The following is a 20,430-nucleotide window of genomic DNA, read 5'->3' as shown; positions in this document are numbered from 1 at the left end:
CACCAGCCAATACGCTCCCACAGAGAGGGCCTCCTCAGGGTGCCATCAGTCAGGCAATGTCGGCTGGAGACCCCCCGGGGAAGAGCCTTCTCTGTGGGGGCACCCGCCCTCTGGAATGAGCTACCCCCAGGGATACGACTGATCCCGGACCTCCGGACCTTCCGCCGGGCTCTGAAGAGTTTTTTATTTCAGCAAGCCGGGCTGGGTTAAAAATTTTTAATTGGTGAATTTTATGGGTAAGGGGTTTTAAATTGGGGGAAGACAAAGATAAATTTAATTTTGTTTTATATTATTTTAATGTTTATATTGTATGTTTTTTTTTTTTATTGTAAAAGTTTTACCATTACATTTTCACCCCATTTTCACCCCCCTAACCCACCCCAACCTCCCCAAACCCCCCCTCCCTAGCCCCCCCTAACCCTCCCCTCCCCCCCGGACTTCCATAGAATGTACCCCATCATTATCCCCTTTATATAAAAAAAGCCTTGAACTCTAACCCCCCCCCCCCAACCCCCATATCATTTTTCATCTTCAGATAATTCAAATATTTCTATCTTAATATAATATAATATAATACTATCTTAATATAATACTACTTTCAGTGAAAAGCTATTTGATACTTCCTAGTTTGATATTTGTTCTGCACATAATCTATCCACTTTTTCCATTCACATTCATAAGTCTCTTGCGAGCGGTCTTTTAGATATGCTGAAATCTTCGCCATCTCAGCAAAACTGGCCATCTTCAAAGTCCATTCTTGAACAGTAGGCAAAGCTTCATTTTTCCAATATTTACCTATCAACAATCTCGCTGCTGTAATCATATACAAAATCAATTTTGTTTCATCCACTGTAAAACCCTTAACTATACCCAAAAGAAACAATTGTGAAGAAAATTGAATTTTTTTCTTCAAAACATTCTGCATGACCCACCAGATTTTTATCCAAAAAGCCTTAACTTTCTTACAGGTCCACCAAATATGATAATATGTAGCATCTGTACAATCACACCTCCAACATTTTGGCTGAACATTAGGGTACATACACGACAATTTCTTAGGATCTAAATGCCATCTATAAAACATTTTGTAAAAATTTTCCCTCAAATTCTGCGACTGTGTAAATTTAACATTCTGAACCCAAATTTTCTCCCATGTTTCCAACATCACTGGTTCTTCAAAATTTTGTGCCCACTTAATCATACAGTCTTTAACTAGTTCAGTTTCTGAGTCCCTTTCTAACAAAACATTATAAAGTCTTTTAATATGCATTGGACCTTTCTCTTTTATATGTCTAACCAGCTCTTCCTCATGCAACATAATACCAATTTTTTGGTCCTCTTTCCATCTCAATTGTAGTTGATTATATTGAAACCAAGTTAAATTAATCCCTTCGTCCAACAGTGTCTGTAAAGTCTTCAGCTGCCATCTGCCCGCATCTGTAAAAAGAACCTCTTTGTATAAAAACCCCCCGAGTGACATTATATTTATATTCCACATAATATGACCAAGATCCAGCCATAGCGGTATTTTGTAATCCCATTTGAATCGGTGCTTCTTCCAAACTCTCATCAAAGAATCTCTAAGTATATGGCTTTTGAATACTTTATCCACTTTGTTGTCATAGAATAAATAAGCATGCCATCCAAATTCAAGGTCAAAACTTTCTATATTCAGTATTCCAGTCTTTTTCCTTCCAAACCAATCACTTGCTGAGGTTAAAGCTGCTGCTTCATAGTATAACTGTAGGTTTGGAAGTTTAAGACCTCCCCTTTCTGGAACATCTTGCATAATTTTCAATTTCACTCTCGGTTTTTTCTCGTTCCAAACAAACTTATTCACTCCAGTTTGCCAAGCTTTCAATTGTTTATCACTTTTAAGCACCGGAATCATTTGAAACAAAAAAAGAAATCTTGGCAAAACGTTCATCTTAACTGCTGCTATTCTCCCAAGTAAAGACAGCTGCAGTTTTTTCCACATCTCCATATCTTTCTGTACAACTCGCCACAGTACTTCATAGTTATTTTGAAACAATTTAATATTTGATTCTGCAACCTGAACTCCTAGATATTTAACCTTTGGTACAATCTCAAAACCTGCCTTATTTTGAAGTTCATGTCGTCGATCTTGTGTCATATTTTTAACTATCATCTTAGTTTTTTTCTGATTCAATCTAAAACCTGATACTATACCATAATCTTGTATAATGTCTTTCATCTGGATTATTGATTCCATCGGCTGTGTTAGGGTAACAACCAGATCATCTGCAAATGCCCTTATTCTGTAATCCTCTTGCCTTATCACTATACCTTTCAAGTTATTCGAATCCCGTATTGTGTTCAACAAGACTTCTAATGCTAAAATAAATAACAATGGGGATAACGGACAGCCTTGTCTGGTCCCTTTTTCAATATTAAACTCTGATGTCAAACTTCCATTAATAATAATCTGTGCCTTTTGTTCTTGGTAAATTGCTGAGACCGCCTGTATAAATTGGTCTCCAAATCCCATTTTTCTTAAAGTCTTTAGTAGAAAATTCCAATCCACTCTATCAAAGGCCTTCTCCGCATCCAAAAAAACCAGCACTGCAGAGATCTGTTTATTCTTCTCAAGATATTCCAATAAGTCTATAACTTGCCTTACATTATCCTTCATGTATCTGCCTTCTATAAATCCCGCTTGGTCATCATGAATCACCTCTTGGATTACTGGCATCAGTCTGTTGGCTAATACTTTTGCATAAATTTTATAGTCATTATTTAAAAGAGATATTGGTCTATAATTTTCCGGTTTTTTAGGACCTACTTGTTCTTTTGGTATCAAAGTGATATATGCTGATTTCCATGATGGGGGTATTTTACCCCCTTGTTGTATATTACAAAATAAATCTCTAAGTTGTTCCACCATTTCTGCTTGTAGAGTTTTATAATATACTGCAGTCAATCCATCTGTTCCAGGAGCTTTAGCTGTTTTCAGTTGTTTAATTGCTGCGATTATTTCCTCAACAGTTATAGGATAGTTCAATCTTTCTTTTTGTTGGCTAGTAATTTTTGAAACTCTTTTCTCTTCTAGATATTTTTCTATAAGTCCATTCTGTATATCATCTTTAGCATATAATTTAGTATAATAGTCTACAAAAACTTCTTTAATCAATTTTTGTTGAGAAATTTCTTTCCCTCCAATATCAATACTCTCAATAGTCCGCAAGCTCTGCTTCTTCCTTAAAGTGTAAGCCAACCATCTTCCCGGTTTATTAGCATTACAAAACGTATTATGTTTCGCATATTGTAAATTTGTTGCAGCTTGCTCCGCCAAGAGCATTTGAAATTGATCTTTCAAAAGTTTTATAGCACCAGATATTCTTTCATCTGTTGGGTTTTTAATGAGTAGCTGTTCCTTATTCTTTATTTCTACTTCCAATTCGGATCTTTTCTTTTGTCGATTCTGTTTGTGTTTAGAATTCATATAGATGAGTACCCCTCTCATATACGCTTTACTCGCATCCCATACAATTTCAATTGGGGTACCCTTATTCAAGTTCATCTCAAAAAATTCTTTCATCTGTTTTTTAAGTTCTGTTATATTTTTTTCATATCTAAACAAATTTTCATTTAGTCTCCATGACCTTCTCTCAGTCTTTCCCATCTCAATTTCTATCCATACAGAACTATGATCGGTTAAAGTTCTTGGAAATATCTTTGTTCTTTTTGTTTTAACAAGTAAATCATCTGATAACAAGATAAAATCAATCCTGGAAAAAGATCTATGTCTATCCGAGAAAAAAGTATAGTCCAATTCTTTTGGGTTATAAATTCTCCAAATATCTTTTAATTCCAAATCTTCTTTCATGTCAAAAAAAGTCTGTGGTAGTCTGAGCCTTACTTTCGCCAAACTCTTTTTATCTAGTTTAGAATCGATTACTCCATTCCAATCTCCCATTATTAAAATAGATCTGTAGTCCCATTGCAATATTTTATTATGTAAAGTCTTATAAAAATGATCCTGTTGTTGGTTCGGAGCATAAATTCCAATCAAAAGAATTTGACCGCTTGCCGTATGCAATTCAATTGCGATAAACCTACCACCTTCATCTGCTTCTATGATTTTAGCAGACAATCTTTTATTTACATAGATAACCACACCATTCTTTTTTTCCGAGGTTGAAGCTATAAAATGTGTTCCTAATTTAGAGTTTATCAAGTATTTATGATCTTGAGTTTGAATATGAGTTTCTTGTAAACAAATTATGTCATTATTAAATTGTCTCAGGTATGTAAATAACTTCTGCCTTTTTTGTGGTGAATTTAATCCGTTAACATTCCAAGATAAAAGCCTAATTGTCATCTTGACCTTTCTGAAGCGATGAGCTGCCTTGCCTCGCTTCTTCTGAGGTCTTCGGCCTCGCTCCCCCCATGGCTTCACTTTGTGTGGTGCTTTTAGCTCCCCTTTTATGTTGACTTTCTTGTTGTTGTTTTTCTTTTATTTGCTTAGAAATTGCACGAGTTATGCGCTGGTCCTTAACTTCAGGAATCCGAGCTGGATCCAAAGCAGCATCTCTTGTTGACAAAATTGGTGAAGATTCTGTATGTTTTTTAATTTTGGCTGTTCACCGCCCCGAGTCCTTCGGGAGGGGGGCGGTATAAAAATTTAAATAATAAATAATAAATAAATAAATCTCCCCCCCAAATCCATAGTTTGTATTTGTTTTACCATAAATTGCCAATTCACGTTGTCAAATGCCTTCTGTGCATCAAGAAACATCAACGCCATTTGTTTTTCTGGATGTGCTTCATAATATTCCAAAGTATTCAGAATTATTCTCATATTGTCTCTAATCTGTCTCTTGGGTAGGAAACAATTTTAGTCCATGTGTATAAATTCATTTAACAATCTCTTTGATCTATCTGCCATTATTGATGCAAATATCTTATAATCCGCATTTAACAGGGAAATCGGTCTATAATAATAATAATAATAATAATAATTTTATTTCTATACCGCCCTTCTCCCGAAGGACTCAGGGCGGTGTACAGCCAGTTTAAAACACAAGACACAACAATAATTAAAAATTAAAATAATTAAATAGATTTGGCTGCTTTAAAAACTCTAAAATTTAAAATACCCCAATTTAAAATTATTATATTGACAGCCCTGCCTGGCGGAACAACAGTTCTTTATTTGTTGCAGGTCTGTATCTTCTTTTGGTATAAGAGTAATATATGCATCCATCCACGAGTTTGGTATCTTTGCTTCTATCAGGAGTTCATTAAATACTTCCAGCATTGTGTTGCTTATAGCATCTTGTAATGTTTTATATAGCTCTGCTGGCAATCCGTCTGGGCCTGGCACTTTGCCATTCTTTTGTTTTTTAATCCCCTCTGTTAGTTCCATCATTGTTATTCTTTCCTCTAACGCCTTTTTATAATCTTCTAGTATTTTGGGTAATTCAGATTTTTCTAGGTATTGTTTTATCCTTTCTTCTGATATTATCTCTTGTTTATAGAATTTCTCATAATAATTCTGTACTATTTTCTTCTTTTCTTCATTTCGATAGCATACAGTTCCCTCCTCATCCATTAGTTGATTGATTAACTTTTTCTCTCTCTCCTTTTTCATTTTGTATGCCAACCATCTTCCTGGCTTGTTTGCATTTTCAAAAAAAATTTGCTTAGATGTTTTTATTTTGAGTGCCATATCCTTTTTTTCAATTAGATTCAATTCATGTTTTTTAAGGTCCATTTGATTTTTAATCCTCTTATTTTATGTATCTTTCTGTAGTTCCATTTCTAATTTCTTACACTTCTCTTCCAATTTTTTTTTGAGTTTGTCTTTTCTTTTTATTCCTTTTTCCCAAATAAGTCATTGCCAATCCTCGAATGTATGCTTTTGCTGTATCCCACACATTTTGTAATGAGGTATCTTCTTTTTTATTTTCTCTAAAAAAGAAAGTCAATTCTTTCTCCATAAATTGTTGAAACTCTTTTTCATTTAATATTGTTTGATTTAATGTCCATCTTGATCTCTTTTTTTGTCCCTTCCATATAATTGTAATTGGATTATGATCTGCCTATGTGCTTGCTTCAATGTTTATATCTTGTATATTAACTAATAAATCGGTTGATATCCACATCACATCTATTCTAGACCATGACATTTTTTTTACTCTTGCAACTCTGTGGGGTTCCCTGTAACTCCAATCCACTGTCACTTCTCCCTGCTTGCTTGCACTGATTTTATACAAGGACAGAAAGAGATTGTGAAAAAGAAGCAACAGCCACCATCTATCACTTTACTCCATTGACTTTATAAACCCAGTTTCTCAACCTCAGCAACAACAACAACAACAACAACAACAACAACAACAACAACAACAACAACAACAACAACAACAACAACAATAATAATAATAATAATAATAATAATAATAATAATAATAATAATAATAATTTTATTTCTATTCCGCCCTTCTCCCGAAGGACTCAGGGTGGTGTACAGCCAATTTAAAAACACAAGACACAACAATGATTAAAAATTAAAATAATTAAATAGATTTGGCCGGTTTAAAACCCCAAAAATTTAAAATACCCCAATTGTTGGCGGAACAACAGGGTCTTCAATGCGCAACGAAACACCCGGAGGTCGGAGATCTTACGTATTTCCGGGGGCAGTTCATTCCACAGGGCTGGGGCTCCCACAGAGAAGGCCCTCCCCCTGGGTGTCGCCAGCCGACATAACTTGGCCAATGGCACCCTGAGAAGACCCTCTCTGTGGGAGCGGACTGGCCGGTGGGAGGCTACTGGTGGCAGAAGTCGGTCTCGAAGGTACCCGGGTCCTATGCCATGGAGCGCTTTAAAGGTGGTAACCAGCACCTTGAATCGCACCCGGAAGACCACTGGGAGCCAGTGCAGCTCGCGCAGGAGGGGTGTCACACGGGCACAACGAGTTGCGCCCATAACCACCCGCGCGGCCGCATTCTGGACCAGTTGGAGCCTCCGAGTGCTCTTCAAGGGGAGCCCCATGTAGAGAGCATTACAATAGTCCAGCCAGGAGGTGACAAGGGCATGAGTGACTGTGCGCAAGGCGTCCCGGTCCAGAAAGGGCTGCAACTGGCGGATCAGGCGAACCTGATAAAAGGCTCCCCTGGCCACGGCCGTCATATGCTCTTCTAAAGACAGCTGTGCGTCCAGGAGGACACCCAGATTGCGAGCCCTCTCTGTGGGGGGCAAAGATTCACCCCCAATAGTCAGCGATGGCACCTGCTGACTATATCGGGACGCCGGCAGCCACAGCCACTCGGTCTTGGATGGGTTGAGTCTGAGCCTTTAAGATGCATGGGCTTCAATTCCAGAATTCACAGCCAGCATGGGGAGAGTAGATGAACTAGTGAGATGCAGTGGGGAAGATGATGGACTAAGAGTAGGATGGCCTACCTTCTCATTCTTTCACAGCCACAAAGGCTCATGGGGGAGTTAGGGCCACCTTCTCTTTCAGTTAAAGAGCCAGGGTGTTATAACGAGGAAGCTTCTGGATCAGGAATAGGAAACAACTGCTGGGCCCAGGATTTAATCCCTTTTCAGCCACAGAAACTTCTTGGGGGACTTTGGGCCACTCTTTCCTTCTCAGGTCAAGACTCAAAGTGGTGTAGCAAAGAAGATGCTGGACCAGAAATGGGAAAACCCAAGGCTGCGGCTTGCTATCTCTTTTTAGGATTCTTGAAGTCTTGAAAGAGTCAGTGTGTTTCAGGCCAGCTCAGATGCTTCTTCTAGGGCTGGTAGAAACGTTCATCTAAGCGGACACTAAAAAGAAAATTTTCTTATCACATTTAGAAAGATGTTAATGTATAGATCAAAATCTTCTAAACTGTGGTTTGTATAAGCACTTCAGTCACAATCTTCTTGCAAGCAAAAGGATTAAAACCTTTGCAGCCAAAGACCAATGAGAGCCGTGGTGGCGCAGTGGTTAGAATGCAGTACTGTAAGCTAATTCTGCCGACTGCCAGAGTTTGATGCTGACCAGCTCAAGGTTGACTCAGCCTTCCATCCTTCTAAGGTTAGTAAAATGTGGACCTAGTTTGTTGGGGACAAGATGCTCACTCTGAAAACCACTCAAAGTGTGCTATAAAGCACTATGAAGTGGTGTATATGTCTAAATAGTATTGCTAAGCACTATTTAGATTTGGCTGCAAAAGCTCTGGAGAATTGAGTCATATTTGAGCTGAAACTAGGTTATGTATGCATGATCAGGGAAGGCAGAAAATATACTTGCCAAATACTCTTCTTGAGTCACTTAAATACTCTTTGTGGGTATGGATAATTTCCTATATTCCATACCCTATATTCCTATATTCCTATATTCAATCAACTTTCTCACACCCGAAATGAGGGAAGGAAAAAACCCAGCCTCATTTGTAACCAGAAAGAGGATGACCGAAATGAGGCAAATATTTAGGGATCCTCTATTTGTATTTGTATTTGTATTTGTTGAATTTGTATACCACCCTACTCCCGAAGGACTCAGGGCGGTGAACAGCCATAAAAATAAAACATGGAAATACAAAATTTAAAATAGAGATAAAACAAATTAAATAAATTTGGCTGAACCATATTTAAAACCCCAATAATTTAAAACCAAATTTAAAATTCCCATTTAAAAGCGGAGAAGTTTAGGTCAGGCCGGCTTGCTGGAATAAGAACGTCTTAAGCGTGCGACGGAAGGTACGCAGATCCGGAATCCTCCGTATCTCGGGGGGGAGCTCGTTCCAGATAGTAGGTGCCCCCACAGAGAAGGCTCTCCCCCTGGGGGCCGCCAGTCGACATTGTTTGGCCGACGGCACCCGGAGGAGCCCCTCTCTATGGGAGCGTACTGGTCGGTGGGAGGCTATTGGTGGTAGCAGGCGGTCCCGTAGATAACCAGGTCCTAAGCCATGGAGCGCTCTAAAGGTGATAACCAAAACCTTGAAGCGCACTCGGAAGACCACCGGGAGCCAGTGCAGCTCGCGCAGGAGGGGCGTTACATGGGAGCGCCACGTCGCTCCCATCACCACCCGCGCGGCTGCACTCTGCGCCAGTTGGAGCCTCCGAGTGCTCCTCAAGGGGAGCCCCATGTAGAGAGCGTTACAGTAGTCCAGACGGGAGGTGACGAGGGCATGAGTGACCGTGCGTAACGAGTCCCGATCCAGAAAGGGACGCAACTGGCGGATCAGGCGAACCTGATGAAAAATCCTCCCGGTCACGGCCGTCAAGTGCTCTTCTAAAGACAGCCGTGAATCCAGGAGGACACCCAAGTTGCGAGTCCTCTCCGTGGGGGCCAATGCTTCACCCCCAATAGTCAGCGATGGCACCAGCTGACTATATCGGGACGTCGGAAACCACAGCCACTCGGTCTTGGATGGGTTGAGTCTGAGCCTGTTTCTCCCCATCCAGATCCGTACGGCCTCCAGGCACCGGGACATCACTTCAAGGGCATCGTTGGGGTAGTCTGGGGTGGAGATGTACAGCTGGGTGTCGTCAGCGTACTGATGGTACTCCACCCCGAAACCACGGATGATCTCGCCCAACGGCTTCACATAAATGTTGAACAAAAGGGGCGAGAGGACCGATCCTTGTGGCACCCCACATATAAGGGGCCTCAGGGTCGACCTCTGCCCCCCTGTCAACACAGACTGCGACCGGTCGGAGAGAAAGGAGGAGAACCACCGTAATACGGTGCCTCCCACCCCCAACCCTTCCAACCGGTGCAGCATGATACCATGGTCGATGGTATCAAAAGCTGCTGAGAGATCTAATAGGACCAGGATAGAGGAACAGCCTCTGTCCCGAGCCCTCCAGAGATCATCCACCAACGCGACCAATTTAATGAGGGGCTTAATTTTTCCTCCAAGAATTCCAAATCTCCCCAAATTCTGCTGATTTGGGGGGGCGGTATTGCATTATCTTTGCAATCCTTAAGACTTAAGGTGGTTTTGCCTCTTAAATTCAGAAAAAACATCCAAGACTTTAGGCCCCATCCACCCACCCAATGTCGTCATGCCAAGCTCCACCCCTGCAGGTGTCAATTACCAGTCTCCCAATTCCTATACAGGTAATCCTTGACTTGCCACATTTCGTTTAGTGACTGTTTGAAGTTACAACGGTGCTGAAAAATGGACTTATGACTGTTTTTCACACTTACAACCATTGCAGTATTCCTGTGGTGACGTGATCAAAATTCAGACACTTGGCAACTGGTTCATATTTATGATGGTTGCAATGTCCCTGGGTCATTTGATCACCTTTTGCGACCTTCTTACAAGGAAAGTCAATGGGGAAACTAGATTTACTTAACAACCTTGTAACTGCAGTGGTTCACGTAGCAACTGTGGCAAGAAAGGTTTAAAATGGGGCAAAATTCACTTAACAAATTTTCACTTAGCAATCAAAATTTTGGGCTCAATTATGGTTCTAAGTTGAGGACTACCTGCAATTTATTTCCCCAAATTTCACTAAAAATGCAAGGGGAATTCTAGCATTTGCTTATATGATCCTTCTTTAAGAGGTCTTCTGGGATGCTTACTGCCTTCTACAAATATACCGCTGAACTAAGTTTTACAATCAAAAATAACAAGAACCTTTCCTATTATCTCTGCATTGTAAATAGGGTGAAGAACTGAAGATGGATTGAAAAAAATGATCTTTTCTTTTGTTTCATTAAAATAAGTGTACAAAAGAGTTTCTTATCCCCCAGAAATCAAAACCCTACTTCCTGTCTGCAATGCGCAGCTTGTGGCTACAAGGAGCAATGGCCTGAGAAGAATGTTGAGCCTTGGTACTACAGTGGTTTAAAGCACCCTGTTATTAACACAGCTGCCTGCAATTTACTGCTGGTTCGAATCTCTCCAAGGCTCAAGGTTGACTCAGCCTTCCATCCTTTCTAAGGTAGGTTAAATGAGGACCCAGTTTGTGGGGGCAATAAGCTGACTTTGTATAAATATACAAAAGTATGAAGGCTATTGCTTAACGCACTGTAAGCCGCCCTGAGTCTCCGGAGAAGGGCGGCATATAAATCAAAATTTAAAAAAAAAATTAAAAAAAAATGTGCAGCATTCAAAATCCCAACTCAGCCACCCAACACTCTGCTGCTGCTCCCAAAATTACAACATTCGAAACTCAAGGCACTTGTTTGTGGGAAGGAGCACATCGTCTGGATAGCAGTTATCTGCAGGTTGTCTGTCCGTGAAAGCAGCCACATTCTGATGACACAGGCTGACCTCTAAAAGTTAAGTCAGATCAGGTCAGATCTGATTAGATAGATAGATAACATTTATTGTCATTTTTTACTGTGGGCACACTGGCACACATTAAAAATGAAATTCTATTGCCTGTTCTTTAAAGTGTACATATACTTAACACACATATATATATACATGCATACATGCATTAAGGAAAACAGGTCGTGAAAAGGATGTGTTGCTTATATACCATGACCTGGATAGAAGGAAGTAAACTACCAATAATCATCTCTGCCATCCTCACCACTTTCTGCACCACCTTCTTGTCTGAAGCAGCCATGCTTCCAAGCCAGAGTGTAGTGCAATATGACAGGATGCTCTCCATCGTTCCTCTATAGAAAGTGGTAAGGACAGTGGAAGGAAGATGTACTTTTCTCATGTGATGCAGCAAATGCAGGCGCTGCTGTGCCCGCTTCACTAGTATCTTGCTTTTGAGTGACCAAGCCAGCCTACTCATTAGTTACACACCCAGAAACTTGTAATGGGAAAGGACACCATCAGGAAATAGCAATAGCACTTAGACTTATACCACTTCACAGTGCTTTACAGCTCTTTCTAAGTCAGCGGTTCTCAACCTGGGGGTGGCGACCCCTTTGGGGGTCGAACGGCCATTTCACAGGGGTCGCCAAAGCCCTCTCTGCCCCCCCACGCCTTCACTCACCCTCACCCTCTGCCTCTGTTGGATCGCCCGGTCACCGTTCGCTTACCCTGCCCACTCCCAATCTATTGCTGCCTCCGGAGTTCCAGCTGATGGCTAGAGGGAAAAAAACTTTAAATTCTTGCCGAGGGGCTTCAAAGAGCTAGCTGCAAAGAGGTAAATTCCTGGAGCAAGTTTTTTTCCCCCTAGCTAGGCTGAAAAGAGAAAGCGAAAGCAGGGTCTTAGCTGCAACGTGACAAAATGAGGCAGAGAGATTTCTTTTTCTTTTTCCTCACCAAAAAAGGTAGGTACAAAACTGCAAACAATGGGAAATTTAGGGCAAGAGGAGGTTCAAGATTTTAAAACACAAAAGAAAAAAAGCTCTATTTAACTAGGGAATTGTAATAATTGAGATACTATTAATTGTATATTGTGTTGAAAGCAGAAACAGTTAAGTTGTGGTTTGGAGGAATATATGGGGGAAATTATTTGGTTTATTATTATTGGTAAATATAATTAATTGATTTGTAAGAAATTGGATTGCATGGAAATAATTGGAATATTCATGTTCATATTGATTAATATACAAAAAAAGATAGTTATATAACTAATTGATTTATATTAAAATGTTGAATTTGTATTAAACAACTGTATTACATAATTAACCAATGTGAGGATGGATATGAAAATAGATGACAATGCGAAGGGGTATAATATAGAATAGAAGGGAAAAATTGAGTTTGATTAAGATTAGAGATGAGGATGATGGGCAATATTGGTTTTTTTAAAAAAATAGATGAGGAATAAATATGGTAAAAAGGAAATATAGAAATTGTAAATTTAATTGAAATGACTAAATACTGTATTGGAAGAAATATCCTTCTGGGTTCTGCTCCAAGTGGGGAAAAAGACACTGGAAACATGGAGACTGTTTGGAAAGATGTTTTAATGGTGGACAGGATCACATGGCTTGATGGGGCCCATTGTGTTAGTTTCTGTTGCTATTGTGTTGCAAATGTCCTTTGACAAAGGACTGACTTTCTGCCTCTGGCCCATTAACAAAGGGTGGGGGGCAGGAAGATGGGAGCTGCTTTGTCTGTAAAATATGCTTCTCCATTTCTCATCCAGGGAAATATAATATTCTGCCTTTTTAATATTTCCCAAAATATTTCATTCTTCTAGGAAAGGGGTGGGTGCTAACCTCCTACAACTGTTTAAATTTGTGGACCGGCCAAATACTCTGTTCAAAGAAAATACGTTGTATGTTTGTATGTGTGTTTCTAATTATTGCTATTTATTCATATTTGTTCTCTTTTATTCTTTAAAGTTTAACAATTCATTCTTTATCTTAATATCTTTATATTTGTTTGGGATTGGATTTCTTCCCTTTCATCTTTTTTATTGTACAGCAGTCTTTCTCCTCAAACCTACCACCTCTGTCTTTTCTTTCCTTCTTACTTTCTCTCCCCCACTTCTTCTTCTCCCTACTTCCTCTTCCTTTCTCCTTCCCCTCCTCTCTTCCTCCCTCTCTTACCCTCACTCCTACTCTAATTTCCCTTCCCTTCCTTCATCCCTCTCTATTGCTGTATCCTTTTATGCATATGGACTACTCAGAGGGCTGAAAAAGTTATTTTTGACTGGTCCTCGCACTTTTGACCAGTCCTCGAACTTACGACTGTCCTCACAATTTATGCTTTTGCCCTATCTTGTCACCATGGTGAAGAGAAGCAGTTGTGAAATGAGTGACACGGTTGTTAAGAATGCTACAATGGGCATAAATGATGACCAGTCATAACTGCGAAGACCGGTCAAAAGTGCGAGGACCTGTCAGAAATCACATTTTTCAGCCCTCTGGGTAGTCCTTTTGTGCACAGGGACTACTCAGAGGGCTGAAAAAGTTATTTTTGACTGGTCCTCGCACTTTTGACCAGTCCTTGAATTTACGACTGTCCTCACATTTTACGTTTTTTGCCCTATCTTATACCATGTTGAAGAGAAGCAGTTGTGAAATGAGTGACATGGTTGTTAAGAATGCTGCACAGGCATAAATGTGAGGATGGTCATAAGTGTGAGGACCAGTCAAAAGTGCGAGGACCTGTCAGAAATGACTTTTTTCAGCCCTCTGAGTAGTCCCTATACACATAGCCATGGCCACCTGGTCACATGACCAGCTAGCCATGCCCACCCAGTCACATGACCTCCAAGCCACGCCCACAAAATAAGCCACGCCCACAGAACCGGTAGTAAAAAAAATTTAGAACCCATCCCTGGTTGGGGGTCACCACAACATGAGGAACTGTATTAAAGGGTCGTGGCATTAGGAAGGTTGAGAACCACTGCTCTAAGTGGTTTATAAAGTCAGCATTTTGCCCCCAACAATCTGGATCCTCATTTTACCGACCTTGGAAGGATGGAAGGCTGAGTCAACCTTCAGCCAGTCAGGTTCAAATTCCTGGAAGTTGGCAGAATTAGCCTGCAATACTGCATTCTAACCACTGCACCGCCACAGCTCCAATACCCAATATCCAAGCCAAGGGCTAAAATCTCTGTTTAAGATTTGACATCTTCTTTTGACCCCAAAGCAAATTTTGCCTAATTAATGATCTGAAAACTCTCCAGAAGCAGAGTTTTCCAGCAGGTTTTCTGAACTGACAAAAACTGGACCATGAGAGTCATTTTGGTGCAGTGGTTCTACCCTAGAAATTGGGAGACTGTGAGTTCTAGTCCTACCTTAGGCACAAAAGCCCATTGCACCAATCATCAGAAGATTGTGAATTCTAGTCCCACATGAAAGCCAGCTGGGTGAGTTTGGGCCCATCACTCCCTTTCAAAATCTAATAAATAAATAAAATAAACTGGTCTCATGGACTAAGTCTGTAAAATATGCTTGGCTGGAATGTGGTTGGCAACTTTTTTTCCTCTGGTGGTTACACAAACACAATCCATCTGCTGAGCCCCGTGAGACTGGCAATTCTTAACAAAGATTGAGCAATGGGAGTGGGGGGAGGATTTAGGAGAGATGCTTCCCCTGTGGGGATGAAAGGCTTTGATTCACTGACGGTTTCACAAGACACACCAAACCACAGCTTATAACTGTGATTTCTTGAATGCATAATGTTCACACAATATTCTAAGTTCTAACTTAGAATAGGTTTACAACAGGAGTCTCCAAATTTTGGCAACTTTAGGATTGTGGACTTCAATTCCTAGAATTCCCCAGCCAGCTATGATTCTTCCTCAAAGAAAAAAAATGCAGTCCAGTTGCCTTTTGAAAAAGCACCTTTGTGACAACTATAACCTGGATGACTGAGAATCTCCTGGGATTGAAGTCCATAAGTCTTAAAGTTGTCAAGTTTGGAGACCCCTCCAAAATATTCATTTTAGCTGGGCTTGGATCTTTAGTCGAGTAACCAGTAGGATCTGGTTAATATAGTATTAGGGTGGTGAGTGCCAGGACATCTCAAAGCTACAGCGATGTTACTCAAAGTTAGCAACTTTAAGAGGTGTGGATTTTAACTCCCAGAATCTTTAGAATTTTAGGAGATGAAGCCCACACATGTCAAAGTTGCCAGGTTAGAGAAACATTAGGTTATAGGCCTGACGCAAATGCTCCAGAAAAAGACCATGTGAAGACTTCTACACTGTTGGAAGAAAACCATCATGGTCGTGTCCAGGACCAAAAGCTAAGCTGCCATGAAAAAGGCTTTACCTTAGTTGTGCACCAAAGTTTGCTAAACTTGGCAGCTCATTCTAGGCACTTTTGGACTAGGCCAAATCAAATTGCTCTCTCCTTTTGCTCCAAGACCGATTAAAACTAATTTGTGATGTGCTTTACTTTTGCCAATCATAAATGCTGTGAACCTGCAAGGAACATCATGAGAACATCACTTGTGATCACCTCCAGCTGACTACAGAAATAAACAAAGAAGGTGAATCACTACAGGAATAAGAAAAAGTACTCCTACCTTTACCACAAAGAGCAATTTGATATAGTGATGAAAGCAGCAAACTAAAACTGGGAGAGGATGAGTTCTAGTCCTGCCTTGGGCATGAAACCATATTTGGGGAACTTTAACCTAATCTCTCTCTTCCAACCCTAAGAAGAACACTGGGAAAAAACATTTCAAAAAATGTTGCCAAGAAAATACAGATTCTTGTCCAAGTAGTCCAAGAGTTCAGACTGATTTGAAGGAAATGAATGCTAACTTGGTATGGTTGTTATAGGTACCAGGCTACAACCAAATTCTAGTTCTGCCTTAGACATGAAGCCAGCTGGGTGATTTGGGGCCAGTTCCTTTCTGAGCCCCAGGAAAGGGAAGGCAAGGGCAAACCACTTCGAAAAATGTTGCCAAGAAAACTGCAGGGACTTGTCCTGGCAGTTGCTAGAGTCAAGACTGAATCATAACCCACTCATCCCCAAAATACCTTCCACTATGAAACCCTACATTACCAGAGTCCCTCAACTCTTCGCTGCTCTCTACCCATCCAATTTATTCAACTTTCTGAAAAAACAGACCTTTAATCTAAATTAGCTTTCAATCCAAAAACTGAATCTTTTATATAATTATAATTATAATTATAATTATAATTATAATTATAAAGCTTATCTGTGTACTATGCAAAACAATATTAGAGGAGACTATGGTTCGAAATGAAATGCAGAAATAACCTTTTCTCTTTATATCTAAGCATCAACGATTGGAGGAATGGCATCCTGAATAGATTAGAAGGAAGAACACGGTAATAGTTTTTGTTTGTTTGATGGGAAGAACTGAAAGAAGTTACCAAGCATGAGGAAGATGAAAAAGGGCTCTCAGCTCTATATAAGTAGGTTGATTGGGGAAAAAATAAGCAAAATATTGATTGGCAATATGCTTACATTATTATGACTTCAGTATATTTCGGCTAAACTTTGAAATTGAACCATCTAAAACTGATCTGCTTTAAGAAAACATGCAAACCACAGATAATGTTCACACACTGTGCTAAACCATAATATGCTTTGCTTTTGTTCTGATGTGGTTTGTGAACCCAACCACTATGGTCTGGTTAAATTAGGGTTTTTAGCACTTTAGGTCAATCCAACCCATTTGGCTTACTCAACAAATCATAGTTAATGAAGCTATGATTTTATGTGGCACGAAGCCCAGGGAAACTCAAGTTGCATTTTTTAAATGAAAGGATTTATCATGGGAAAATAATGTGTAGGATGGACTCAAAAAAGATTTTGCTACATCTGTGTGTCTCTGTTGTTCTAGGAGGCAGAGATTTTTTCTATCTCTGGCATATTTTGGCCCTGCCCCTCAGAAAAATTTGGAATAGATACATAGATTTTTTTTAAAAAAGTAAATTCCAATATTTATGAGTTTACCAACAATTTCATCCAAAGGAATATAAAATTGTGCAATACCTTAGTGACAGCAAAGGTGATTCTAGTACATGTGTCTACCCTGAAGTCCAGTTTGCTCACACTGGGGTGTGCACAAGACTGCATTTTGATACTTTCCATCCTGTTTCTCCGAGTTACAGGTAGTCCTTGATTTAAGACTACAATTGACCCCAAAATTTCTATTGTTAAGTGAGACATTTCTTAAGTGAATTTTGCCCCATTTTATTACCTTTCTTGCCAGTTAATAAGTGAATCACTGCAGTTGATAAATTAGTAACCTAGTTGTTAAATAAATCTGGCTTCCCCTTTGACTTTGCTTCTCAGAAGGTCACAAAACGACCTTGGCACACAGCAACCATCATAAATATGAACCAGTTACCAAGCATCTGAATTTTGATCACATGATCATAGGGATACTTCAAAGGTCATAACTGTGAAAACTGGTCATGTCACTTGTTTCGGTGCTGTTGTAACTTTTAATGGTCGCTAAATGAATTGTCATAAGTTGACCTGTACGGAGACCTGTAGTCTCTAGCAGTCAAAAAATCAGAAGTCTGCTAGCACCTTTTCTGACTAACAAACTTAATTAAAAGGCATCTGTGGTGGCACAGTGGTTAGAGTGCAGTACTGCAGGCTACTTCTGCTGACTGCAGTTCGGCAATTCGAACCTCACCAGGTTCAAGGTTGACTCAGCCTTCCATCCTTCCGAGGTGATTGTTGGGGGCAATAGGCTGACTCTGTAAACCGCTTAGAGAGGGCTGTAAAGCATTGTGAAGCGGTATATAAATCCAAGTACTATTGCTATCTGCTTTGGTCAGGTTGCAGCCTTTTAATAAAATGTGTTCGTTGGAAAAAATACTATCAACTGCCTGATTTTTGAAAACAGTCCTAAGCACACATACCCAGAAGTGAACCTAAGGAGACTCACTAGATATTAATTAGAACAAACAGGCAGGAGATTGTGTACTCATTCATGAGAGGAGCTAAGTTAAAGTCACACACAAAAAACCATATTCTGGTTGAGCATAATGTGCAAATTTATTGCATGCTGAGTCTGGGATCACAAATAAGACTGGGTTACTAACTCCAGTAACTACCAACTGGCTCCAATCCCTTTGCTCCGAGTGGGGAATAGTGGTTCAATGTGTGGCTTACCACCCAACTAATTTTACCTCCTCATCATCAGAGTTTTTCAAAATTAAATGACCTGCCGCCAATTCAATAATGATTTTTAATCCAAAATTTATCTAAGGTGAAAGTTTTCTCTCGAAAGCCTGGATTTCTTCCTTAGAATCACGACTGATTCCCCAGCAATCCTCTCCCTGGTTTAAAAGCAGTACAAGTCACTCTCTCTCTTCTGTGGGAGGGGGGTGGGTGGGTTTATGGAAGTCAGGAATTTTGACTAATTTTCTGCAGTCTTCTCAGCTACTTTAGTTGTGCTCATTGGTGAACTATAACAAGAGAGAAGAGGAGAGAGAGAGAGAGAAAAAAAAGGATGAATGGGCAGAAGGAAGGAAGGAAGGAAGAAAGGAAGGAAGGAAGGAAGGAAGGAAGGAAGGAAGGAAGGAAGGAAGGAAGGAAAGAAGGAAGGAAGGAAGGAAGGAAGGAAGGAAGGAAGGAAGGAAGGAAGGAAAGTAAGTCTCCCTAGTCCATAACCTTCCTACTACACCACCAGTTCATCTCTAACCTCCTCATGCTGGCTGAGGAATTGAATCATGAAGTAAGAAAAAAAAAAAGGACAGAGGGAGGAAGGAAACAGAAAAAGAAAAGAAGGATGGAGAGAGAGAAAGAAGGAAGGAAGGAAGGATGGGCAGAAGAAGGGAGAGAAAGAGAGAGGAAAGGAGGAAAAAGAGGGGAAGAGAGAGGGAGGAAGGAAAGAAAGGGAGAAAAGAATCAAGAAAAGAGAAAAAGAGGAAGAAACAAGAAAGGAAGGCGAGAGAAAGAAAGCAGAGAGGAAGGACAGAAGAGGAAAGGCAGGAAAGCGAAAGAGGGAAAAGCCAGAGGCTGCGCTCCGCTCACCTGCTCAGGCAACGCCAAGCGGCGCGTCTCTCTCCGACCAGCCGCCGCCTCCTCTTGCTCCGCGCCCTTCCCGGAGAGCCAAGCGGCTCGGGCTGTCTCTCGCCTCTCCTCCGCCAGGCGGGCGCGCTATCGCCACGGGCCGCTCGGACACAGCTGCAGCTCCTCCGGGACCACCGCGCACTCCTCCTCCTCCTCTTCCTCGGCCGCAGGGGACAGATATAACGGCGCGGAGGCGCCCCCGCCCCTTTCCAAGAAGAAACGCGGGGGCGGTGGGGGGGGGCTTCCCAGCCGCGGCGGAGTTTCCAGAGTTGGGGGGAGAAGGAGGAGGAAGAGGAGGAGGGACACCTGCGCCGGCCGCCGAGGCGCTCCGACGGCCCGGCTCCTCCCAGCCCGGGGAAGGCCGATCTGCCGGCGCGCCCCTCTGGCTATGCGCCTTCTCACGCGACGCTTGCCCGAGGGGCTGCTCCGCTGCCTTCCACGACCTGCCCACCCAAAGCCGTCGAGTTTCACCTGTCTCCGGAGGCCCCGCTCCCTGAGGGAAGGGGGCGTGGTTCTACCAAGGCACCTTTTTGCTGAGGGTCCTAACAAAGTCCCCAGGTGAAAACCTTTGTTGGGTCAAGCTTCTGACAGCCCATATGGGCAGTAGAAATAACTTAGACCTAGAGGGTCTGAGGGAAGAGCGGTAACCAAGGCAACAGTAAGAGAAAATTAATCGAGTTTCGACAAAAAAAAAAATTAAATTGAGAAAGTATCTTGGACATGATTCTCCTTTTCTGAAGATACAGGGAGAGAGGAAAAAAATTGGACTTTTGTTACTGTAACCATAATAAGGAGCCTTTATAGTACAGTGGTCTACGCACCCTGTTATTAACACAGCTGCCTGCAATTTACTGCTGGTTCGAATCTCTCCAAGGCTCAAGGTTGACTCAGCCTTCCATTCTTTCTAAGGTATGTGAAATGAGGACCCAGTTTGTGGGGGCAATAAGCTGACTTTGTATAAATATACAAAAGAATGAAGGCTATTGCTTAACGCATTGTAAGCCGCCCTGAGTCTCCGGAGAAGGGCGGCATATAAATCAAATTAAAATAAATAAAAAATAAAATAAATAATAAAAGTATAA

General features: G+C 41.0%; 1 protein-coding gene across 1 annotated transcript in view; it reads right to left on the bottom strand.

Moving 5' to 3' along the window:
* Positions 1-20,070, bottom strand: part of CHRDL1 (chordin like 1) — a 51,958-nt gene extending 31,888 nt beyond the window's left edge. The window contains 8 exon segments of the mRNA XM_070952118.1: positions 19,310-19,392; positions 19,395-19,444; positions 19,446-19,499; positions 19,501-19,570; positions 19,573-19,626; positions 19,629-19,709; positions 19,712-19,974; positions 19,976-20,070. Of these exon segments, the coding sequence (XP_070808219.1) occupies positions 19,310-19,392; positions 19,395-19,444; positions 19,446-19,499; positions 19,501-19,570; positions 19,573-19,626; positions 19,629-19,709; positions 19,712-19,974; positions 19,976-20,070 (750 nt within the window).
* Positions 20,071-20,430: the final 360 nt, after the last annotated feature.

The sequence above is a fragment of the Pituophis catenifer genome, unplaced genomic scaffold (genome assembly GCF_029215685.1).
Source record: "Pituophis catenifer annectens isolate HBS135680 unplaced genomic scaffold, rPitCat1.0.hap2 SCAF_11, whole genome shotgun sequence".
Taxonomy (NCBI): Eukaryota; Metazoa; Chordata; class Lepidosauria; order Squamata; family Colubridae; genus Pituophis; species Pituophis catenifer.
This window is presented reverse-complemented; position numbering and strand designations above follow the sequence as displayed.